Source organism: Sarcophilus harrisii, chromosome 3 (assembly GCF_902635505.1).
Source record: "Sarcophilus harrisii chromosome 3, mSarHar1.11, whole genome shotgun sequence".
In the NCBI taxonomy this organism is placed as follows: Eukaryota; Metazoa; Chordata; class Mammalia; order Dasyuromorphia; family Dasyuridae; genus Sarcophilus; species Sarcophilus harrisii.
This window is the reverse complement of record NC_045428.1, coordinates 523673223-523699661: the sequence shown is the minus strand read 5'-3', so window position 1 is coordinate 523699661 and position 26439 is coordinate 523673223. Positions and strand designations below refer to the sequence as shown.

The 26439-nt window shown below is 35.6% G+C and overlaps 1 protein-coding gene across 1 annotated transcript; it reads left to right on the top strand.

The window, feature by feature from the left end:
- Positions 1-475: 475 nt before the first annotated feature.
- On the top strand, positions 476-26122 carry C3H13orf42 (chromosome 3 C13orf42 homolog). The gene is made up of 4 exons (XM_023499639.1): positions 476-892; positions 22086-22233; positions 24290-24530; positions 25948-26122. The coding sequence occupies exons 1-4, from the start codon at positions 476-478 to the stop codon at positions 26120-26122; spliced, it is 981 nt and encodes a 326-aa protein (XP_023355407.1).
- The last annotated feature ends 317 nt before the right edge of the window (positions 26123-26439 follow it).

Below are 26439 nucleotides of genomic sequence, written 5' to 3'. Positions count from 1 at the left end.
GATCATGGTCAGAACAGAAAATGCAGCTCTATAAAGCTGAATTAAAATTGATCCAAGCAACGTACTCAAAATATTACAGTGACTGAAAATGAAAGGGAACAGTGGAATGGAAATGGACTCTCTGGCTTCAGTTATCTGACTGGGGCCCTTTTTGATTGAAGATAACTAGAAGATATTTGCACTAATATCTCTTTGAAACTACAAAAAATGTTTAGGTCTTCTTTGACACTTATTGGGCACTGCTTTGTGCTTTCATATTCTTTATACTGTCGTTAGTTATTAAATATAAATATTTCATGTCTGACACGTGCTCCAGCCAACTACTTGACAAAGTTTTTATATGCTGAGGCTCATGAGGCTTTCTACTTTCTGGTAAAAGGCAGGAGGTATGGAAGTTGACCACCTTGCCCCAGTTTAGACCAAGTGGCTGAAGGGGAGACATCTAGGAGTCACCAAGAGAGGGAAGCAGCACACCATGTTTAGAAAGATTCATTCCATCTTTCACTCCAATACCCAGAGAAAGTCCCTGACTGATGAAAGCCCATATTATGATGGAACCAGCTCAACTGTAAGACTGATCCGCAGTAGCTCTGTGTACGTAGTAGGAGGCAATGGGGAGAAATTCAGTGAGTCCTTAAAAAAATACAAAAGTACCACCAGTATTGATACCACCATGTACTACCAGCAGAATGAAGAGGACCAAGCATGGACCTACTGCCGGACTCAGGACTGCTTACAATACTTACAGGACCTGTTAGCCTTGAGGAAAAAATATCTCAATAGCCTCAATGAACTGAAGGCTAGTCGCAGCCATGGGATTTCTTCAACTTCTTCCAAATCTTCCAAGGGAGGGAAAAAACCTTTTGCCCCATTACCTCTTAAGGAACATAAGGTAAGCACAACTGCATCATCATGGTAGGTAGATAAGACTCTTTCCAATTGTCTAGCATAATTTTCTCTAGTATTGTTCATTTTCTCTATTTACTTTCTTAATTTCTAAATACTTATCAATTATTCCTCAGAACATCTCATTTCCTTTTCCCCAACCTAAGGAATGAGGGTTACAATCATCGTTATTTTTTAATACTGGAGGAGCAAGACTGATAACTGCATCTACATAATATCTGACATTCATATGAGAAATAAAAATTCAGATAAAATCAGACATATTTGTGATGATACAAACCAAGGTAGAGTGTTAACTTCAGCCCTTTTCTTTAATTCAGGTGTTTTGATGTTATTTTCATAGACACAGAGATAGTCAGTGACTCACACAGCATCCCAGAGTCAGTACTGAGAGGAGAGAGAATTCAAGTTTAGAATATATCAATAATTCTTAAGGTGCCTTGAATTTATCCACTTTTCTGTTTTGTTAAAGATGGCCTTCATAAACTTTGTTTTATTTTGCCCTTACAAAATTCTTGATAGTTAGTGCAGGTGTTAGTATCCCCATTTTATGAGCATATAGAGAATAAAAGAGATTCTAGACTACATGGCTTCTATTGTATCACCTCTTTCAGCACTCATATATTCAATTTTGTAGACTTGAAACTGATCATATGTGTGGATTTGAATCCTATTATTGTATATTATTTTGCATTTTCATTTCTTTCATCTCAGTGATTAAACTAAAAACCACTCTGGGGCAGTTTTTGTATTTTCTACTTTGTCTGTAACCCCCTACAATATTGTACACACAGTGAACACTTAATGAATGTTGAATAGCTGATTGACTGACTGCCAAAACTCAGGTGTTGTGGGTAAGTCTGACTAATTTAAACTGTCTGTATTTAGATCCAAAGATGAACAGTTCAATGAATGATTTGAGGACTCTGAAAAGAGGCCAGTAGGTCCTTTGGCACTTGTACAAGAAGAAGGAGGATTACTTTCTGTATTCTCCTGGGATGCCATACTTGCTCTAGCATTATAGCTGTACCATGTTATAAGGGAAAAAATCCACTTTAGAGTCTAAGGACCATCATACTTCTGGGGCTAACTTTGTAACATTGGGAAATTTACTCAATTTCATTGAATTTCATTCAGTTTCCTCTTCTGTAAAGTGGTAAGATTTGACTATACAGACTCAGAAAGCTATTTTGGCTCCTGAGCTATGATCCAACAATTTCCTTTCCTGAAAAAATTGATTGCAATTGATTAGTATTGTCAATGATGATAGATATCAATATATTGCCCAGAATGAATTCCCTTCTTCCTTTTTCTCTCATTCTTCTGTCCTTTTGAAGGGAAATAGATAGAAGTAGGGACATGTTAAGGGTATACAAATTTGCCCATATACAGGAACATCTGGGGAATGGAGTGAACTTTGGAAACTTTGGAAGTCCTCCAGAAATGATCTCCCTTTCCTCAATATCAGTTGTCTGTTGAGAAGCAGCTTTTAGGGACCAAAGATTGCAGAGGAGGTAGTTTGTGTTTCATGATGTTCCTTGTAAGACCTTTTTAGATAATGAACTTCTGGAGATCAGAAAAAAATGTCATTATTTAATTATTTTGTTCCCAGTTTGTAACACAATATCTTGCATGTAGCAATAGATGTTTAATAAATGTTTGTTGAACTGAATTATGTTAACTGCTTAGTAGTAGCTACTTGTCTCATTTTCTTTTCTAGATTGTAAACTATTTGGTATTGAGCCCTATCTTAATCATCATTAAGTCATGCATTATGCCAAGTTTAGATCTTTGCAAATAATAGGGGACCAAAAAATTTTGAATCAGGATTAATTCTGTTGAGTGCATTATTTTATCACCATTCTTTTCTAGATTCATTAGCAGATTCTGTTACTTAGTGCTCTGTCAATGGCCTGAGGTTCTTGGTCTATAACTATTTTAGAAAGGATTTCTGAATGAGTAAATCAAGGTCACAGATTCTGAGGAGGAATTTCCTACCTGTCAAAGATTCAATACCATTTAATTAAAATATTTATTAAGAATGAACTATGTTGAAAACTCTGGGTGAGATAAAAAGCTAGCATAAAATGGAATCCCTTCCCTCGTGGAACTTACAATCAACTTATACAAATAATTACAATACAAAATAGTGCATGGATGAGTACATTGTAAAGGATAAACAATATGGTGATAGTTCTCTTGGAACATTTGACACTGGCATCCCTCAGTGTTTCAGAGAGAATAATAACATGCAGTAGTTATGGAAACTGTATGCCTGCATATTTTGCCAAAAAATTGATTTGATGTCTGTTCAATTTTACAACAAAAGATATATTCAAACATGCACATAGCAATTCCAACTTATCAAATTTATTTTTCTTTCTGATTCTTAGGATTCTCTATATATCTACACATACTTGCACATATACTATATTCCTTTTCTGGGTGTGGTATTTGACTGGAAAACACATTTAAAAAAAATTATGGCACGTTGGTTCTGATTTTTTTTCATATGGCATTACTCCATTTTGTACTTTTCTTATTTCTACACATTCTTAGTTTTTGTAGCATTGCGTGGAGAGTCACCTTCATGTTGGTGTGCCATGTTCTCCCTCACCCTAACTCCAATCCATCTATTCCTTAACAGTTGAACATTTAAACTACTTCCAGTTTTTCCACTATTGCAAATAATATAGTTTTTAAAAAAGTTTTTTTTCTTTTAAGGTTATTTCCTTGGGGGGGGGGCGGAGATATTCCCAATATTAGGATCACTGGGGCAATTGCATATTTTGTAAAATGGCTGGTGACTTGTAAACAAATGGACAAAAGTGACTTTATGAACAATTCAGTATATGTTATACCAAATATTATTACTTTAGGTTTTTGCACCTGGCTGAGGAGAAGGAGTTTCAGTTTAGGGGTTAAATGTAATTCAGTTAAAGAAACATTAATTAAGTATTCACTATGAGCCAAGCACTGGACATAAGACATCAGATATAAAAAAGATTAAAAAATGAAATGTTTCTTGTTTTCAAAAAATTTATAGTCTTGTGACTTGGACACGTAAATATAATTTTTAAAAACCTATCTTAAGACTCAAGCTGAGTCTAGAAGGAAGACAAGGGTTCTGAATAATGCAGATGAAGAGAGAATGCATTCAAAGCAGAGGTAATAATGACCTTTGAGAATGTATGAGAATGAAATGCCAGGAATGGAGAAAAAGTGGTATTTAGTATGAAGTCATCTGAAAGTATATTGACATCATCTGAGAGTAATAATTCATTAATGAATTTTTAAATTCTCTAATTAATTAATTAAACTTTCAGGATCCCTAAGAAAATGGACCTTTAAATCAATAGGTCACAATTCAGGGAATGAATTAGTACAGTTCTGAAACAAGAAGGAAGGAAGGAAGGAAGGAAGGAAGGACGGAAGGAAGGAAAGAAGGAAGGAAGGAAGGAAGGAGGGAGAAAGGAAGGAAGGGAGGGAGGAAGAGAGGGAAGGAGGGAGAGAGGTTAAGGAGGAAAGGAGGGAAAAGGAAGGAGAGAAAAAAGGGAAGGAAGAAAGGAAGGAAGAAAGGGAAAAAAGAGAAAGGAAAGGAGAAGGAGAGGGAAGGAGGGAAGAAGGAAGGAAGAAAATAGATGTTTATTAGGGATCAATTAAGTGTCAGTCACTTTGCTAAGAGCCTTACAAATATATCATTTGATCCTTACAACAACCCTGAGAGATAGGTACTATTATTTCACATTATTTACATTATATAAAATATTACATATTTTACAGTTGAGGAAATTGAGGCAAACAGGTAAAGTGACTTACTTAAGATCACATAGCTGATAAGTGTCTAAGACTGAATCTAAATTCTAGATTTTCTGTCTCCACATTTAGTGCTCTATGCATTGTTCCATGTAACTGCACTTGTCTTAGCAAGGGATATTGCTAAGATATCTGAGGGTCTTGAGGGTATTGATTTCTTGAAAAAAGGATTACCACAAAGAAACTAAATGAGAACTTGAGGTAATTCATTCATTCATTTTTTTACAGCCCTACTTCTCTCCCTTTCTTCCTCTCCATTTTCCTCCCTCCTCTTTCTGTCCTCTTTCCCTTTCTCCCCATCTGCTTCTTTCCTTGCCTCCCTTCTCTTTCCTTTCTTTCCTCCCTCCCTCCCTTCCTTTTCCTCCCTGTCTCCCTCCCTCCCTCCTTTCCCTTCCTACCTTCCCTCCTTTCTTCCCTCTCTCCTTCCTTCCTTTCCTCCTTCCTTCCCTCCTTTCTTTCCCTCCCTTCCCTCCCTGCTCCCTTCCTTCCCTCCTTTTTCTCCTTCCTTTCCCTCCCCCTCCCTTCCTTCCCTCCTTTCTCTCCTTCCTTTCCCTCCCCACCCTTCCTTCTCTCCTTTCTTTCCCTCCCTTCCTTCCCTCTCCCTTCCTTCCCTCCTTTCTCTCCTTCCTTTCCCTCCCCCTCCCTTCCTTCCCTCCTTTCTCTCCTTCCTTTCCCTCCCCCTCCCTTCTTTCCCTCCTTTCTCTCTCTCCCTTCCTTCCCCCACCCTTCCTTCCTTCCTTTCCCTCCCTCCCTCCTCTCCCTCCCTTCTCTCACTCTCTCCATTCCCTCCCTCCCTCCCTTCCTCCCTCCTTCCCTCCTTTCCCTCCCTCCTTTCCTTCCTCTTTCCCTCCCTCTCTCCCTCCCTCCTTCCCTCTTTTCCCTCACTTCCCTCCCTCCCTCCCTCTCTTTCCTTCCCTCTTTCCTTTCCTCCCTCCCTTTCCTTCCCTCCTTCCTTTCCTCCTTCCCTTCCTCCCTCCCTTCCTTCCTTCAAAATTCCTTATTTTAAATGATATTGTCCAAGTGGCCATCTGCTATGGGTTATACCATGTTGCATATGAGAAATAAGGAAGGAAAAGGCTTCATCTACCTTACTGATGGATTAACATATCATTGATGCTTTTTGCTTTTATGTCATGATAATTTTTAAGCATTCTTCTCACCAAGCGTCCACCAACAAGCCAAAGAAAAATAAACTAGGGAAAATTCAATCCGCACAGACTTAGGTGATGTTATTTACAATATTTCAAACCCCTCTTTAAGGAAACAGAGGGATGTTCTTTCCAATCCCTTCTTTGGAAACAAGATAGCTCACCATAATTACAGATGGTTCATTTTCATTTTATTTCTCTTTATCTTTATGTTATTTTTGTCACTGGGCATATATCATTTTCTGGGTTCTTTTAATTTCATTCTGCTTCAATTCAGACAGATCTTCCCATGTCTTTTGGAATTTCTCATATTTGTCATTTCTTCTTTCGCAATAATATTTCAATACATTCATATATCACAACTTTTTAGCCATTCCCACAATCAATGGGTATCTACTTTATTACTATTTCTTTAATAACCAAGGAATTCCTGCCAAGAATGTTTTGTTCCAGACTCTTTAAACTTGATTTGTTTAGCCAGCATGATTCCATTCTTTGCCTTTCTCTCATGTGATTGAGTTAGTCGATGAGCAATATTTTTTCTCAAAGTTTACTCCATGCAAATCATAAAGATGGATACCGTGGGATAGTTCTGTAGGAAGGCCACTCCACTTACCCAAGGACTATAAAATCATTAGCATTTACCTTATGGTCATTCCAGCAGTTACACCATTGCTCCTTTTCCTTCTCTTTATTTTTGCTTCTGGGGAAACAAATTACAGCACTGATAACTGGCATCATCTCCCCTTTTTCTGGGAAAAAAAATCTGATTAAATTGTTGAAGGGAGTGAGAAGATTTTTTTCCCCTCTTTTCTATTTCCTGAAAGATATATGACAAGCAATTTTCTCTCCATCAGTTCATTACTTCTTTCAAAACTCATCTTTTTCAGAAAGCTTTCCCTGATTATTTCTATCCAATTTTGATTAATTCTCTGACTTCTCATAGTCCTTGTATTTACATTTAAAATGTTTGGCATGTGTTGATTGGAAAATATTTTAAAGTAGTGATGTATTCTCAACGAGATCATCCAGAACCACCTGGTAACCCCTCTGATAGGGAATATGCATATAGAGGGTATCCCAAAAGCCTTTGTGTAGTTTCAAGTTATTAAATATTTAAACTACACTAAGACTTTTGGGAAACTGTATATACTTAAATATTTAACAAATTCTTGATTTTATCATTGTGAGTTTTTCTTCTAGCCATGAAGATTATAATATCTCCTAGACATCTGTTCATCTTTGTTTTGCCCAAATTTCATAAACATATTTATGTGTATATACACATGCATGTATACATATATACACATATATCTATAGAATATGTATATGTGCCTATATACTATAGATGTACAAACCATATAGTTGACCATATAGTGTATGTGTATATATTTTATATGTGCATACACACATAAGATACATATATTATATATATAATCTATAATGTTTATATGTGTACTGTGTAGTATACTCTATTATATATAGGTATATCTATACATATATTATATATTCACACATAAACCTATAGCTTATATGTATATACATGTATATTACAATATTTGACTATATACTGCCATATATAGTATATATCACATGTTTTTGTTCAATCATTTGAGTTTGGTCTGACTCTTAGTGATGTCATTTGGAGTTTTCTTGGTAAAGAAAGTAGACAGGTTTAACATTTCTTCCTCCAGCTTCTTTTATAGATGAAGAAACTGAAGTAAACAGGGTTAAGTGACTTGCCCAGGATCACACAACTTGTAAGTTCCTGAGACTGATTCGAACTGAGGAACATGAGTCTTCTTGACTCTATGCCCAGAACTGCACTATCTAGCTGCCCCTTATATACCATGTTATCAAAGCTTTTTAAATTGTGGATTACAATTCCATATGACATCACATAAACATACATGGGAGTTGTGAAAAATTTGGTAACAGTAAAAGGTCTCTGAATGCTCTACATCCTGCAGTAGCAAATATTCTATCAAGGTTTAATTCTTTATGTAAAAATAGAGAAGCACATTCATCTCACTAATATGCACATTTGCTTTTATCTTTAATAAATGGTAAAATTATATATATATATATACACCAAAGAACTGTTTTAAAATAAAATTCTTTATGATTTATTATTGATAAATGTTTGATTTGTATAGCTATTTTATATACCCATGTAAGGGGTCACAAATGGAAAAAAGTTTAAGAAGCTCTTACCATATATGAAATGTATTACATATAGTATAATATATGGTATATATGTGGATAGTACACACACATACACACATGCTACAGAAGTATATATATATATGGATGTGTGTGTATTTTTGTTTTTGATCCATATTTATGAGTTCATTGATAAAGAATATTCTTGGTGTGCAAGTTCCTTCAACTGATGCAACTCATCAATTTATCAGCAACCCATTTTCATAAAAGATCAACTGGGAAGATATTTAAGAGTTAATTGACTTATTTGGGATCAGCTATTACAGGAACAGAAGTAGGACTTGGAACACAGATCTTTCTAATTTGATTCAGTGATTTTTTATGAAAGACAATTTGTAAATGATGAGAAAAACATGAAAATACAAAGCATGAGGGGCAGCAAGATGGTACAATAGACATAGCATTTGCCCTGGAGTCAGGAAGACCCTAGTCTCAGACACTTGACAATTAGTAGCTGTGTGACCTTTGGCAAGTCCTTAACCTCAATTGCCTCAAAAAAAAAGGAAGAAAAGAAAAATTATGGACTTATATATTTAAAAAAATGTTTTACCAGATAAGTAATGAGGTTAGGTAGTAGAATTTAAGGAATCACAAAGGAATACCACAATGAGCCTTTTGCAAACATTCAGAACAATGCAGAGTGTGGTAGCAGAAAGAGCTCAAGGATGAAATTAGAAGACCGAAATTGCCATGTGTAAGCAAGCCACTCTCCCTCTGGCTTCAGTTTCCTTATTTGTAAAATGAGGTAATTGTTTAGATTTGTGGTTTGTTTAAAAATTTTAAATAGTATTTTATTTTTCCCCAATTATATATAAAGATTGTTTTCAACATTTATTTTTTTAAGATTTTGAGTTCCATTTTTTTCTTTCTTCCTCCCTTATCTCCCTCTTCCCCAGTACAGTAAGCAATCTGATATAGTTTATACATGTATACTTGTTTTAAACCTATTTCCATATTAGTCATGTTGTGAAAGAAAAAGCAGAACAAAATGGAAAAACCATGAGTAAAAAAAGCAAACAAAGAGGTGAAAATAGCATGTTTCGATTTACATTTAGTCTCTATAGTTCTATCTTTGGATGTGGATGGCATTATCTATTCTAAGTCTATTGGAATTGCATTGGATCACTGCATTGCTGACAAGAGTCAAGTCTTGATTATCATATTAAGCTGATTATCATATAATCTTACTGTTACTTTGTGCAATGTTATCCTGGTTCTGTTCATTTCATTCAGCATCAGTTCATATAAGCCTTTCCAGGTTTTTCTGAAATCAGCTTGCTCATCATTTCCTATAGAACAATAGTATTCCCTTATATTAATATACCATAACTTATTCAGCCATTCTCCAATTGATGAGTATCCATTCCTTGCCACTATACAAAGAACTTCCACAAACATTTTTGTATATGTGGGTCCTTTCCCCTCTTTTATGATTTCTTTTGGATACAGAACCCATTGTGATACTGCTCTTCCTTATTTAAAAATATTTATTTTTAATGCACATTGTTTTATGAATTATGTTGGGAGAGAAAAATCAGAGCAGAAGGAGAAAACCATGGGAGAGATTAAAAAAAAAAAAAGAAAAAGAAGTGAACATTGCTGCATTGTTTCTGTTTATGCAAAACCTTTTTAAATTTAATGTAATCAAAGTCATTCATTTTGCATTTCTTAATGTTCTTTATTTCTTGTTTAGTCATGAATTCCTCCTTTCTTCAAAGACATTATAGGTAAACTATCCCTTGCTTTCCTAATTTGCATATAATATCACTCTTTATGTCTAAATTAGAAATCCATTTTTGACCTTATCTTATTATAGAGTGTAAGATGTTTTCTATGCCTAGTTTCTGCCATACCATTTTGATTTTCTCAGCAATTCTTGTGAAATAGTGTGCTTTTACCTCAAAGATGAGTTTATCAAACAGTAGATTATTATAGGCACTGATTACTTGTCTTGAGTGCCTAACCTATTCCACTGATTTATATATGACTCTATTTCTTAGTACCAGATGGTTTTTGATGATCCCTGCTTTATAATACAGTTTTATGTCTGGTACTGCTAGGCTACCTTCCTTTGCATTTTTTCTCATATTGATATTTTAGACCTTTTGTTCTTTCAGATGAATTCTGTTATTATTTTTTCTAGTCCTTTAAAATAGTTTTTTGGCAGTTTGATTGGCATGAAGGTAGTTGTTTGTACAGGGTTGCCTCTAGTCTTTTGTAGCTCTAAACCTGATCTTGTAGATGCATTAAATGCCCCCTGTGAGGTATATCTGGTGGTCTGACTAAAGTTTTCTCATCACCTTGAAGAAGGGAAGATCCCAGAGTTCTGAGATTCAAAGAGTAAACTTAGGAAAAGGATATAAAACAGTCCAATAGAGATTAGAAATCTGGGCAAGAAACCCAGTGGGCTTTGGTTTGGAAAGCTGCATATTATTACATGTGTGAAAAGAAATAACTAAATACAGACCCATGGAGGGGAGTTGGGTAAAAGCTTGAAAGGGGGCAGTTTTGAAAACTGCTGAGGGCTGAGTGTGAACAGCAAATTGGACAAGAGTCTGAAATGTGATACTGCAGGAAAAAAGTCCATTCTATTTAGAGCTGCCTGTAGGGTTGCACAAAAGTGTCATTGCGTCATGGAACACAGTCCCTTCGCTCAATGTGACACTAATAAGCCTGCTGATGGAATTCAGGTTTCTGGGTTTAATGAAGAGATAAACCTGTAGCAACGGTCCAGATAAGAGGGAAAAATGCCCAAGAGAAAAGGCAAGATTGATTGAGAAGCATTATCTTGGATGGACACTGGAAACTCCCCATGGTTTTGGTTGTAAAGGTGAATTCAATATAGGCCAATCCTGCCTTGGACCTCATCCATCTAGAGGAGTTTAGTTACTGAAGCACCTTGACAACTTCTGTATAAGAGAGATCTGTTATATAGTGACAGGAGTCCTGAGAAAGGCATTGCAAGACCTAAATTTTCAGCCTAGTCCTGATCTTAGGCAAGGTTCTTTCTCTATCTCAGTTTCTTTGTCTGCATGTATAAAATCTGTGGACTAGAATGCTAAATTCTAGCTTTATGTCATTCAAACGCCTGACTTTTACTGATCATTTGATCTTGGCTAAGTCTTCTCTTTCTGTACCTCAGTCTCTTTATTTGTATATAACCCATTTATTGAAATACTAAAAAGTAGGCTCATAACGTTCAGTCTTAGAGGATAATCCCTCAAATCCCATACCTCTTTTTGGCTAACATAGCCAGGATATAATTAGTATCTAAGTTCCCAGAGATGCAGACATAAACATTTTTCAGATTTCATATAACCTTCAAAGTAAAATATCATGTATGTTATATATATATATATTCATCAAGTATAGGACAATCTTTATTCCACCACAGTAAATTCCAAAAATAAGGTATCAAGATCTAAAAAATAGATGCCATAGAGTAGAATAGTCCTTTAACTATGTGGCCACAGAAAAATTCTAAGGGAACCAAAGTTCAGGTTATATACAGGAACACTGTATATGTATGAAGCATCCTTCCCAGGCCTTAACAACAACAACAACAACAATAATAACAGTTAACATTTACATAGTATCTACTATGTGCTAGATACTATGATAAGCACTTTATAAATATTATCTCATTCGAAATCCTCACCCCAAAGGTGAGAGACAGGTAATATTAGTATTCTCATTTTACAATAGAAGATAGTTAGTCAGATATTGATTAAGTGATTTGCCCAAGATCACACAGCTATCTGAGTATTCATATCTGAGACTGAATTTGAACTCATTTTTATTCTTGCAGTCATTGGATCCAAGGGTCTTGACTCTAGGGCCATTTTTTATTGTGAAAACAGAACAAAGCACCTTCTCCTTCCTTTTTTTCTTTAGGCTATATACAGCCTGTCCCCAAAAGGGTTATTGCGACTTTAATAGTGTAATAGCTTAAAAGTGCACTAAAAATTAATAGTTAAACCTAAGTTTTAATTTTATTTGTGTTGGATTAAAACTAATCATTTTAAGCTAATAAAACTGCACTAAGCATTCCATTAGGACAAGTCCACAAGCTTTTAGCTCTGAGGCCCCTCCAGTTCTGAATTGGCCCACTACTTTCTGTTCCCAGGTTCCACACTTGTTCTGGTCTCTATCTCTCTCTGTTACTTTATCCTTCAATGTCACTTCACTCTTATCATCTCTTTTCCCTGAAAATGTTCTTTATCCCAGTAAGAACAAAGACTCTCTACTTGACATTATGAAGACTTTGTTACATGTTTCTTTGATGGTGGTCTGATGTAAGTTAGAAGGAATCCCAAAACTAATAGGCACAAAGGTGCAAAGGAATAGGCTAGCAGAGGGGATAATTGTGGGGTGAAAAAGCTGAACACTTACTTAGGACATGTCAGAAGGAAGAGATTATTTATTCCATTCTTTACAGTCAGCCAACTTTGGAAGCAAATGAACAATCCACATATAGACACTAATTAGCCAGGGTTCAATAGTTTTTTCCCCTTTAAATAGTTTTGATTATGAATTAGAAATTTACCAACAAACATGAACATTTCCATACACAAAAGTTCAGAAAATAGTGATTATATAAGAAATCTCAAATCCATGGATTATTCCTTTTAATATAATAATGCCACATGGTGCTGTCAACATTGCTCTATCTATATGTTTCCCATCTTCCCAAATATCTCTCTGCTTTTCATGTGTTTTTATAGTATTCCCTTAAATGCATCATGATCATAACCTCTTCATTATTATTTATTCCTCCACCCCACCCTTCTCCACCCCTACATAAGAAGTTCTTCCTTGTAACAAAGAAGTATAGTCAAGCAAAATTTGTTTGGGTTGTCATGGTCATAACAGGAAAGGTTCAGCTTTGAATCCAACTAGGTGAGACTTGGAAAGCCTAAAGACACAACCTAGAATTACTGTCTTGGAGGTGGAAAATGATGTGCCTTGAATAACATAATTCTCTGGTTTGATATTTCATCACTGAACTGGATAATGAATAGAATTCCTGAAAGTTAGATGAGGAGTACATTAGACTCAGGAGGCAGAGATTCAGGTTCGAATCTCACCTTTAGCACTTACTGTGACTTACATGTGATCACCATAAAATCACTAGGTTCTTTAAGCCCCAGTTTCCTCATCTGTAAGATGAGGACAATAATAGCAAACTACCTCATGGGTCCTTGTGGGGCGAGTATTTAGGAAAACTTTAAGCACTATGTAAATGTGAGTTTTTTTCAGATAAAAAACAGATTGGAGAAAGAAGGGAAACAGAGTTATTGAAATAAGAAGAGTTCAAATCCCTGAGGAAGCAGGGCGAAGGTGCCAGAACAAAGGAATACAGTTAACTAGGACAAATGCAGGAGTATAGCTCAGGAGGAAGAATGACCTATACTGAAGTCAGCTGGGGATGGTCAGGAAAGAGAAATATAAGGATTTGGAAGGCCCGAATTAAATCTCAACTCCAATAAAGAACACCCAAATGAGATTAGCAAGTTATTTCAACTCTTTGAAAAATGGGAACAACATATCCATAGCACCTCCCATACTAAATACATAAAATAAAAATACATACTAACTACATAAATACAGATTTACTTTGAAATTCAGATGAATGCACACATATGTGTGTATATGGACATATGAATACATATACAAATTATATATATATATGCATATGCATACACAATACATGTTGTTATTGCTTGATAGCTTTTCAATTATATCTGACTTTTCATGACCCCATTTGGAATTTTCTAAGCATTAAAGTGGTCTGCCACGTCCTTCTCCAGTTTATTTTACAAATGGACAAATAAACTTAAGTATCTTGCCCAGGATCATACATCCAGTGCCTGAGAATTTGAACCGTGGTCCTCCTGATTCCAGGGCTGGCACTCTACCCACTGTGTTTCTAAGCTGCTCTGAGAGTATGTATGAGAAGTGGTTTGTTTTAATAACTTAAAGCTATTATAATTATAGGATTTATAGCTAGAAGGCTCTTGAAAGAGCATCTAATCCAATGCTTTCAATTTACAATAAGGAAACTGAGTCCCAGAGAAAGGAAGTGGTTTTGCCCATGGTCCCAAAACTAATAAACAGCAGACTCAGGATCCTGTGGTCTTGCTTCCCTACTGCAACTGTCTTATAGTAATTACAACCAGCATTTATACAGTGCTTTAAACTTTGCAGTGTTTTCTATACACTATTTCATTTGCATCTCATGATTAATCTGAGAAGCTAGTGTGTGATTAAAAAAATATAGCAATTCCCACTTTAGAGATGGGGAAACTGAGGCTGTGAGGAGGCAAAGTCACACACCTAATAAGCAGGATTACAACTCAAGTCTTCTTGCATCCATGTTCAACACTAACCAATGCCACCAAAATGCCTCTAATAGAGGGAGAGATCCTGCTATGGATGTAATACTTTCAATGACTAATAAATTGGTTGAACTTAATGCATTTGGCCAAGAAGGGTAAGAAATATGACCAGCTTATAAGAGGAGATCTTTCTATGGGAAGGACTGATCTCTGAATAATGAAGTCTTGGTCCCTAGGTATTCAGATTGGTCAGGCATAAATAATGTTCAGTTAATGGTGTATTATTGCCCATTTTTCACTTTTTTCAGTCACAATCAGAATTCAAATGGTCTTCCAAAAGAAATGAAGTTTATTATGATAAAGGGATGAATAGCACATCAGAAGTTTCTGAAGAAGCCCCAGAAAAGCAGTCTGAGGTCAACTCATGAGTTTATTTGTCGAAGTGTCCAGGTGTGGCTGGAGGAGTACCAGATACATAGTGCGAAGGAAGAAGAAGCTGAAGCTTCTTTGAGATTTCCTGAAACCTACAGGTTTAGAGTCAATGAGTTTTGAAAGCCAGTAAAAAGTTCCTATGTTTGGAACAAAAGACTGGGCTGCAGTTTTGAGATCAGGCTGGCAAACTTTTGAGAGCACCAAGGATGCTGCAAAATAGGTTGTAAATCCCAGCTGAGATGTGAAGGTGGAACAATGATCCAATCATGATTATTTTTAGTCATAAATTTACATGCAAAGAAAGATATCTCCTCAGGGATAGTTCCAGATGACTTACAAGAGATTTATAAGAATTCAGAGAAATACAAGGCATCTAGATTTCAATGAATAGAATCCTGAAGTCGGGAGAAGCTGAGTTCAAATCCAGCTGCAGACACTTAACACTTATTAGCTCTGTGATCCTGGACAAGTCATACTGACTCCCCCAAAACAAGAATCCAGAGAAACAATAGTAACTTCTGCCCAATGGTGTAAATAGTCAATGTTTCGTTTCTTTTGTGGAGTCTTCTAAAAGTAAGAGATCAATGCTTATTTTCTTTAAATGTTAAAATGCCCGGTTTGGTTGAAACAAGGTAATATATTCAGACTGTTTTGAGTTGAATTGCAATGTCAAACTTTCCAGTCATTTGAAGATGAATAGACCAAGTCAAGTGGAAGGTTAATTGGCAAACCACCTGGATGAAGGCAGCAGGGTTTCTATGAAACCCTGTTTCTGTGATCAGAAGACTTGGATTCAAATACAAACTTTGGTGTTGCCTGTTTGTGTGATGTTGAGTAAGTCACTTAAACTCCCTAGCTGCATTTCCATCATCAGTAAGGAGTTGGATTAGCTCAATTCTGAAGTCTCTTCTAACTCAACTTCTACTATAATAGTGCTAACATTTATATAGAGCTTTAAGGTTGGCCAAATGCCTTATAAGCGCTTCATAATGATCTTTTGAGGATTTGTTGTCCGGCCATTATTCAGTCGTGTCTGGCTCTTCGCGATCCCATTTGGGATTTTCTTGACAGAAATACTAATTTGCCATTTCCTTCTCCAACCATTTTACAGATTAGGAAACTGAGGCAAACAGGGATTAAGTGACTTTTCCAATATCATACAGCTAAGTAAGTATCTGAGGTCAGATTTGAACTCAGGAAGATGAGTCTTCTGATTCCAAGCTCTATCCACTGTACCACCCAGCTGCCTTTCCCTCTGAGAGTAAGCTACCTCTAATTGTGATCCTATAGAGCAAAATGGAATACTTTGGAGGCAAGAGTAATAATTCTGAGAGCTATCATTTATATAGCACCTTGAGGTTTGTGGCATTTCCATATATTATCCCAATTAATCACTACAATTTACTTTTTTGTTCTCAGAGGACCAAAATGTGCTGGGAAGTCTCTGATAAAGGACAACTCTTAACATGTGTTTAAAGAAGATATCTCAGTCAAAATAGAGAAATGGTACAAAGGATATTGTGTTGGAGCCAGAGTCAGGAAGACCTGAATTCAAATCTTATTGGCTGTGTGACCTGGCCAAGTAATTGAAACATTTTCTGTCTCAGTTTCCTCATCTCTAAAATGGGGATAGCAATAGCCACTCATTCCCAGGTTAGTTGAAATGATTATAACATCATGATCATAATGCAATGCTTATGACATCACCATAATCAATGCAATGGTTATGATGTCACCATGATCAATGTGATGGCTATGAAATCACCACAATCAATTTAATGATTATGACATTGCCATGATCAATGTAATAATGATTATGACATCAGTATAATCAATGTAATGATTATGAGACAGCACCGTAATCATTACAACAAACTTGGAAGAGAAAGGGTATTGTTATTCCTATTTTTTGCATTAGTAAACTGAGACAGAGTGTTTCAATTACTTGCCCTGGGTCTCACAGCCAGTTAAGCGCCAGAGGCAAGTTTTCTCTATCTTGATTGAGATATCTTTTTTAAGTACATGTGTATCAGAGACTTTTTAGAATTGCAAGAAATTACAGACAAATTACAAATAAGGCTGACTGTGGGGTCAGCCTAAGTAGTTCATATTATGTTTCCCTCTGTATGCTTTATCCTTATAGACTTTTCTATCTCTTAACTGAAACTGTAATATTTCAATGTAATTAAAGCAAAAATTTTTTAGTATAAAGAAATGCTTAGAGCAAATATAAGGAATGAACAAAGACAAAATCAGGAGATGGGTTCGGGGATTGGCAAATGTTTAACATCTGGCTTTGGGGGGACAGCAAAGTATGGATGACCCATTTTAAAATTTAATCCATATTATTTCCACTTTTTTTCCATCTATGTCTCAAGTCTACTCAAGGCAATGTTCACAATAATAAACCAAACTCTTATTTGTATATTTTGCTGATTTCGAAATGTAAATGTTCTTTCTCAATGAAAATTTAACAGTTGGCTCTCACTGGCAAGTTTGAGGTGGCTCCAGCACACCTTGCCTGCGGGTTAGTCTTGGCTCTGGCTCTTGGGCAAGTCATTACTTCATTTAAGGAGTCATATTGAGGTCCCCTTCTGGCTCTCAAGCTCTATAATCTATGATGTAAGTTCAGAAACACAGTTATAATTGAATGCCAGATATAGCAAATGAGAACTAGTGACTTTGAATAGGCTTACTACTTAAAGCCACCACTGACTTTTAAAACCTGGAGTGTTTAGATGATTTTACTCCTCTCTCCCCGTTTTCTAATAAAAATGTCTCAAAAGACTGTTATTCCTGTTTCATGATTCAATGAAACATGCTTAGGAAATGACTTGGTTGAGGAGGGAATCTATCCAAATTACCCCTTTTGTGTGAAATTGCGGGTAGATTTTTTAAAACAAGTTTCAATTTACCTAAAGAGATTTAGATGCCTGTAAATATATTTTTAAAGAGTTTTCTTTGTTTTCTTATGACAAAGGAAATGATAAGTTGTGCTCCAAATCCAAGAGCATATTCTACAAATATAAAAGAAAAAAACCCAACCTATTTAAAATCATTCCATAGAAATACAAATTTCATATATTTGGACATGTGTGAGGGACAGAGCTTATAGAGAGGCTCTTATTTAGGAGATAAGAATTTATTTATTATTATTACTATTATTTCTGCCTTTTATTATAGCTTATCCATAATGCATTGCTATAACTCTTATGACATTAAGAGGTTAGGAGGCATAATAGAAAGAGTTCCAGTTTCAGAATTAAAAGACTTTGTTAGACTCTTGGATCTACTACAAATTGGACAACCATGAGCACTTCATTTGACTCCTAGTACATAAAGATAATGCCAGCTACCTCAAGGGTTGATGTGAAATAAGTTCTTTGTAAATTTTATTTTATTTTATTTTTTTATTTTTTTATATTTACATATTTATCTTTAATATATATATATACATATTCTTTGTAAATTTTAAAGCAATATATAATTATGTATTATCATTGGTGAGGCCCTGGTGTTCCCTAAAGGTTGCCTGAGTTTAAGATCTTTTGTGGGAATGGGTAAATAAATTATCATTCAAAATTATAGCACATGAGCCCCCACTGAAACATTTATTTTATTAGCCAACCAGAGGGCCCATTAACTTAAACCAAAATACTTTTATTAAATAACGTAGTAGGATCTTACAAGAAAGAGTCCTCTTCCCATTACCATAGAAGGCATATTTTCCCACAGGTTATCATAAAACCAGTGGGAGAAGAACCATATTCCAGGGAAAGCCACCAATGCCCTCTGAGGGTCCCCATTGAATTAGATCCTCTGCTGTTCTATTCTTTCTTCCACATTGTTCTTTTCTAGGTATCTCTATGTTTTCTATGACCAACTGCTGCTTGAACTTTTCCCCCATTAGGGGAGAGTCTGATAGTTTTTGTATTGCATAGCAACAAGGGCTATTTAGCTCTTTTGTGATTTCAGGTCCTGGCCAACTGCATCCAGCCAGCTGGCCAGAAGAACTTTTAGACTTGTAAGTTTGTTTTTCAAACTCCTTTCCCCCCTGCTGCTACTCCAACTCTTTTTTTCTTTTTTTCTTATTCAAGTAAGGCTAAACTTTCATTTTAAATCCTATCATACTTCTGGGTCACTAGGTTGGTTCTATTCCAGTCATCCCAGCAAGGGATGACTTAATGAAACTGCAAGGGAACTGGGGTAAGCAGATTCTTTTCAATGCTTATAATGTCTCTGGTTACCAAGGAAGACAATTCAAGAGCTAGCCTAAAAAGGACTGGGAGGGAGCTGGAGAAACTGGTGACTTTTGCCCTTAGCAACTAAAATTATTTTACTCCCCCATGGTGGTATTCTAATATTTTACTTCTTTCCTGAAAAGCCATTAAAAGTCTTATCTCTTTTTCTTTCTTCTATTACCTCAACCAATTCAATAACAAGAACTCAAATTTATAGAGTATTTGTTAGTATCAATGTCTTGAGGATAAGCTTAATTGAATCTGTAGAAGCTAGTCACTAGGAGGCTGCCTATAAGATAATGACTTTCAGGAACAGCAGCTCATGATGTTTATAATAACTTAAACCTATATAATGCTTAAAGTCTATCAAATAATTTGCATATATTATGTCATTTGAATCTTGCAACAAGCCCACAAGGTAGGTACTACTATCATTCCCATTTTATAGTTGAGAAAACCAAGGTTTAGCAAGATTAAATGACTTGTTGGTGAGCATACAATTAGAAAGTATCACAGGCAAGATCTGTCTTCAAGTTTTCTTGACCCCTAAGTCCACCATTCCATTTTACTACATAATTCTACAGTGTTGTTCAGTCATTTCTGAAACTTCATGAGCACTTTTGGAATATTTCTTGGCAAGGATGCTAAGCAATTTGCCATTTCATTCTCCAGCTTATTTTACAGATGAGGAAACTGAGTTAAGTGACTTGCCCAGGATTATACTACTAGTAATTGTCTGAGAATTGATTTGAACTTAGGAAAATGTCTTCCTGACTCCAGATCTAGTATTCTGTCCTATGCTATCTACCCCAATGCTTTACTACATCTTGTCTATTAAGGTGTGAAGGGATTTCATTCTGCATTAGTAAGGGGTTGCTCACATCAATAAAATCACAGATCACCTGAAATATGTTGAAATGTTATCTCCTACAAGGTACTTTTTATGTATTATTTGATTTTTACAATAACATTTTAGATAGATAATACAAATATTATGCCAATTTCAGAGATTTGATCTTCAGGGGTTAGAATTGCAGAATCAACTCAGAATTTTTTACTCCAAATCTAGCTCTAATATCATATGACTTCAATACTAACTTTGTAATGCTCTTTTTCTTAGCTACTTTTTGTTGTTGTTACTGTTGCAAAATAACTCCTTTCCTTTTTTTTCAGTAATAATGGTAACTTAGATGGAATATAATGAGAGTCCATTTAAAACACCAAGGAAAACTTCCAACTTCCTTTATAGCTATCTGAAAGGGAAAAAGTCCAAGAGATATTGTAGAGATTAATCTAGGGGGACATGTAACAAGAATTGCCTAAAAGAGTATGCCATTTTTTCCCTTCATAGTATTTTATTTTTCCAAATACATGTAAAGACAGTTTTCAAAATTCATTTTTGTAAAACTTTGTGTTCCAAATTTTCCCTCCTTCATTTACCTTCCTCCATCCCCAAGACAGCAATTAATGTAATATAGGTTAAATATGTGTGATCCTTGTAAATATATTTCTATATTTGTCATGCTGTGCAAGAAAAATCAGACCAAAAGGGAAAAAAACTATGATAAAGAAAGCAAACAAACAAAAAGTGCAAATATTATGCTTTGATCCACATTCAGTCTCCATAGTTCTCTCTCTGGATGAAGATGGTATTTTCCATCCCAAGTATTGCATTTGGAAATATCTTGAATTGCTGCAGTGTTGAGAAGAGCTAAGTCCAACACAGTTGATCATTATATAATCTTGTAAAACAGTATATATAAAAGAAATGACATCATTTAAAGACATAAACTGTCACTTTGTTGAGGAGTCATATGGCAAGTGCCCAAGGGCAACTAAAATTGTTTATTAGGCAGGACTAGTAAATCACAAACAAAGATCAATGAAAATTCAAATATGACAGCACATTGCAAATCTTAAAGCCCTACAAGTATGGCTCAGAGATATTATGAGTTTTGTTCAAGACCACCACAATAAAGCAAATATCAAAATAAAGTGAACCACATAAATTTTTTGGTTTCCCAGTGCATATAAAAGTTATATATACACTATGTTATAGTTGGTTAAGTGTGCAATAGTATTATGTCTAAAAATTGTACATATCTTAACAAAAATTGCTAAAAATGCTAACCATCACCTGTGCCTTTGGTGAATTTTAATTTTTGGCGGGTGGAGGATCTTGCTCTTATTTTTGTGGCTGCTGATTGATCAGAGCAGTGGTTGCTGAAAGTTGGGATGGTTGTGTCAATTTCTTAAAATATGAAAACAATGAAGTTTGCTAGCTCATTGCAGTGTTATTAATTGGCTTAATTTCAATAATAAAGTGTCTCAGGGAATAGGGAGGACTGAAAAGAAGGAAAGAAGCTGGGTTGTCAGGTCAATGGAGCAGTCAGAACATACAGAACATACAATGTGTAGCTCATGATGCCTCAAACCAATTACAATTGTAACATCAGAGATTCCTGATTATAGGTCATTATAATAGATATAATGAAAAATTTTGAAATATCATGAAAATTACCAAAATGTGACACAGAGACATTCTGTGAGCACATATGGTTGGAAATATGGTATTGATAGACTTGCTGGATGCAGGTTTGCTACAAACCATCAAAAAAAATCTAATATCTATCGGGGCAATAAATCAAGGAGAAATAAAAAAGTATGTCTATACATAAATACTAGCTATTATTTTTAGCTAAGAGCTCTGAAGTATCTTTCTCATTCTCTTCTTGAGGCATAGGTATTCTTCAGTTAGTAGAATTGTAGTTCTATGATACCTGCCTTTACTCCAGCAAATGTTTATTGAAACAAATCCTTCAATTTAACCCCATTAATTTTCAAATAGAAGACTCAGTATTTGTTTCAGTTTGAGACTTATTGCTCAATTGAGTAGCAATTCAAGTCAGCAAACATTTGTTTCTTAACATCTTGGATGATAGTGGCTCAGTACCTTCTCATCTCTTACTGCTGTATTACAGAAAATAGCACCAAAGAAAGCCACACAATTGAATGCAGATGTAGTGGAAGCCATCGCTTTCTTCGATTCCATCATTGCTGAACTGGAGACAGAGAAATGTGCCCGAGCTCCTGTGGCTGAGCCCCCAAATGAAGATGTTGACTTTGATGGTAAATGCGCCAATAAAATGAAAAAGGAATTATTCAAATAGGGCTTGGTTTAAGTTATAGCCTGATGCTGCCATTTCCCTCTGGAGTAATGGGGTAGCCCTACTCACATCAAGTCTCTCATCTGCCATTCTAGCTAGCCCTTCTGTAGCCTTCTTCCATTGCCATTCAATTTTAACATTAACTAAGCAACAATAAACTAAGGTTTGAGGTAGTATGAGTACAAAGGAAAAAATAAACCATCCCCTGTTTTAAAGGACATTTTTTTTGGGACTGCTCGTCCTGATGCTGTATTGCTCCATGTCTGTATATATATATATATATATATATATATATATATATATATATATATATATATATAACACAGTTCCTGGTACATAATCAGTGCTTAATAAATTCTTGTTTATTAAATGACTCAATGTTGCCTGCATTTTCACAGTTTTATATCATTCATTCACTTGAATGAGAAGTAGTATATTACAGTGGAAAAGAACCATGCATTTGAAGATTTGAGAGCCTCATTTCAAATTCCAATTTTGCCACTTCCTATTAAGTCATAATCTCTGAACCTCAGTTTCCTCATTTTTAAAATGAGAGTGAGAACTCAAACCATGAACCTATAGTATACACAGAAGGGAGGAAGGAAACAAGTATTTATTAAGCCCTACTATTCCAGGCATGGTCATAAAGGAGCTACAAATATCTCATTTGATTCTCACTACAACCTCAGAAGGACAATGATATTATTATCCTCTTTCCACAAAGAATGGAGGTTAAATGACTTGCCCAAGATAAATACTCTCAACTGTGTAGGGTCATATTTGAATTCAGGTCTTCAAGCCTAAAACTACTTACTGCTGCCACAGAAACAGTTCCCAAGTTCAGGTCAATGTCTGGTGAATCTGGATTTAAAAAGGGATTACCACCCCACTCCTCTCCCCTACCACCCAATCTCAGAAAAGATTGAGGGAATCTTTTCTCTCTCAAAAAGATATATTATTGGTTTTTTTCTAAGAAAAGAGAGTAGGTAAATTGAACTCACTTTAAAATTACTATTTACCTTTGAACAGCTTTGAAATATGATTTACCAACGTGGTCTAATTAAATGGTTACTTTCATTTCTGTCTTTCCTGTTTTTATTCAATCTAGACTAATTTACGGATATGGTAACATTTGGTGTGATTATTCCACAATTCTTGTGAAGTATATCCAGTGCCCAAAGTGAATTAAATTTTTGTTGTTGTTGTGTTCTTGCTGGTCTGACCTTCATGGCAATGTGGAGGATATTTTGATCACCAATGGATTCTGTAAAATGTTCCCAAACAGTGCAACTTCCCTAGATTTTCTAAGGCTGAGATGTGAAGAAGAGTTTGCTATTTTTTAGAATTTGGTGGAAATATTTCTGAGAGACTCATACCTTTGTAACAAATATTCCTAATACAAAAAAGAGAATTGTATCTGAAACTATGAACTTCTGTTAATACAGTTTATTAAAAAGATACATTGTTTAATTAGGTTTTAACAGGCAGCTAGGTGGTAGAGTACAGGGCCTGGAGTGACAAAGACCTGAGTTCAAATCCAACCTCAGACATTTATTAACTGGGTGACCCTGGGCAAGAGCCTTAATCCTGTTTGTCTGGAGAAAGGAAATTTACTGGAGAAGGAAATGGCAAACCATATCTTTGCCAAGAAAATCCCATTAACAATATTGGTGTACTATGGTCCATAGAGTCACAAAGAGTAGGACATGACTAAACAACAAAATCACCTTGTTTTTGTACCCTTTTGAATTTGTGTGTTTGTTCTATGTATTTTTTTTTTATATTTATTTATCCTTTTTTTGGACACCTTTTGTTATCTTCCACCTACTCCCTCCTTCTCCCATAGAAGCACTCCCCTTGTAACCAATAAATGGTATACATTTTTGTTCCCAAACAGGAAACATTTTAAACCTTTCAGCTATTTCCTTTATTGTCTTTCTGTATTTTTGTTCCTACATTGTGATTCACCTTTGCCAGGTTAGAATGCCATCTTGTAGACAATCCCCTCTTTCTTGCAGTGGCAACCAGCTCTCAGGAACACAGCTTGCACTCCAACTGGATCCTTCGAGCCCCTCGAAGACACTCTGAAGACATCACTTCTCATACCATTCGGATAGTGGAAAGTCATCTTCGGAAGAACATTGAGAGGAGGACCATCAGTACTCAAAGGAGGCTGGAGAGGCATCCCATTTATTTGCCCAAGGCAGTGGAGGGTGCTTTCAATACCTTAAAATTTAAGCCCAGAGCCAGTGAAAAAGAGTAAGTACTTAAGAAAAAGACTTATTGTTCAATTCTGTATAATTCTTTGTGACCCTATTTGGGGTTTTCTTGGCAAAGATACTGGAGTGGTTTGCCATTTCCTTCTCTAACTCATTTTACAGATGAGGAAATTAAGGCAAACAGGGTTAAGTGACATGCTCAGGGTCACACAGCAAAGTAAGTATCTGATGACAAATTTGAACTTAGATTTTCCTGACTCCAGGCCCAGAATTCTATCCACTGAGCTAGATACCCTAACATAATAACTAAGAATAATCTATGATCAGTAATGAAAGACTTGGTTCTTCTCAGTGGTTCAGTAATCCAAAGCAATCCTAATAGATTTTGTACAGAAAATGCCTTCTACATCCAGAAAAAGAACTATGGAAACTGAATGTAAATCAACACATGCTATGTTCACTTCTTTTTTCTTTTTTTTTCTCTTCCATGGTTTTTCCCTTTTGTTCTAATTTTTCTCTCCCTTGATTCATAAAGCAATGTGTATTAAAATAAATAAATTTAAGCTCAGGAAATATAAATAAAATAAATTCCTCTAATTTCCTTAAAAAAACAGAATAGCCTATGTTCCTATTGTTTTTATGGTTTTCAGAGTTTTTTTTTCACAATCAGCTTGAGAGGTAAGGAATGGGAATTTGTTTTTTTAATCTAGACTTGTGATTTCAGCAGTATTAGGAACTCCCAGTGTGGAAGTTCCCTCCAACAAAGCAGATCAACAACTTTTCAGTAAGATATACTTTTAGAAAAATATAAGTCCTCTCAATCAGAAGTTCCCTATGAGTAAAATCATAGATTCCATCTATATCTATATCTATATCTATATCTATATCTATATCTATATCTATATCTATCTATCTATCTATATATATGGTCTCAGTGAGCTTCCTCTGCCACTGAGAGGTTAAATACTACCTTCAAGGTCACAGAACTCACATGTGTCAGAGGTAAGACTTGAACCCAGCTTGCTCTTTAACCACTCTAGATAAGTATTATCCTATTTTGTAAATGAAGAAACTAAGTCTCAGAAGGAAGTCAAGTTACTTGTCGTCAGAAACAGACGTTGAGCTGAAATTTTATATATGTTTTCTCCTCTTCAACTCCAGTGATTTTTCCATTGGAGAACATGCTGTCTTCTAAGCAGCAGCATCTCCAATTGCTTTTCCTTTCTTTTTAAGTAACAGCTCAAGATCTACCTCTAACAGAGTTCCTCCTTCTCCCACCACCATAATTCTCCCTTTCCTTGACCACAATGTCTCCTCATTGGGAAAGTCCCACATTTGGTAAATGATCGTTATATTCCCAGGAAATGTTGAAAGTCAAAGGTTTCTTAGGGTCTATGGTGACAGAGGGTGGTCCCAGTTCAGGGTTAACTGTCTTCTTTCTGCTTTCTTCCTTCCAGCCTGGGGACCTCCAAGCAGATTCTCTTCAGTCTAACATGTGAAGAACCTGAATGGGAAACAGAATTTTTCTCCCTGGAGTCAATGGCTGCACCACTAGAAGAGAAATATGAAATAAAGGTCCCCTCTCAACAGTGGTTCCCTTCAGAGCATCCTTGGCAACAGACTATGTACTAAGAAAAGCTTTTGCTCTTTTTCCCCTGACCTTTACTTAACTGCTTCCTCAGCTGTGCTCCAGAAGAAGCAAGTTGATGCTCAACTCAGCTCAGTGTGTTTGGCACTTTAAGAATAAAATATATATTTCTTTTAAAAAAAAATACACCCCCTCCCGAATGACCTGGGATAGAGTCCCACCTACAACATCCTGTTTTCTCTTTCCAAGGCTCTGTGCCAGCTTGTTGCCAAAAAGACCTGCTTAGACCTTCCCTGAGTTTTTTGATGGATTGTATAATGAAAGCATGGCTTTTGTGGAAGACCATCTCTAGCACCTGGTT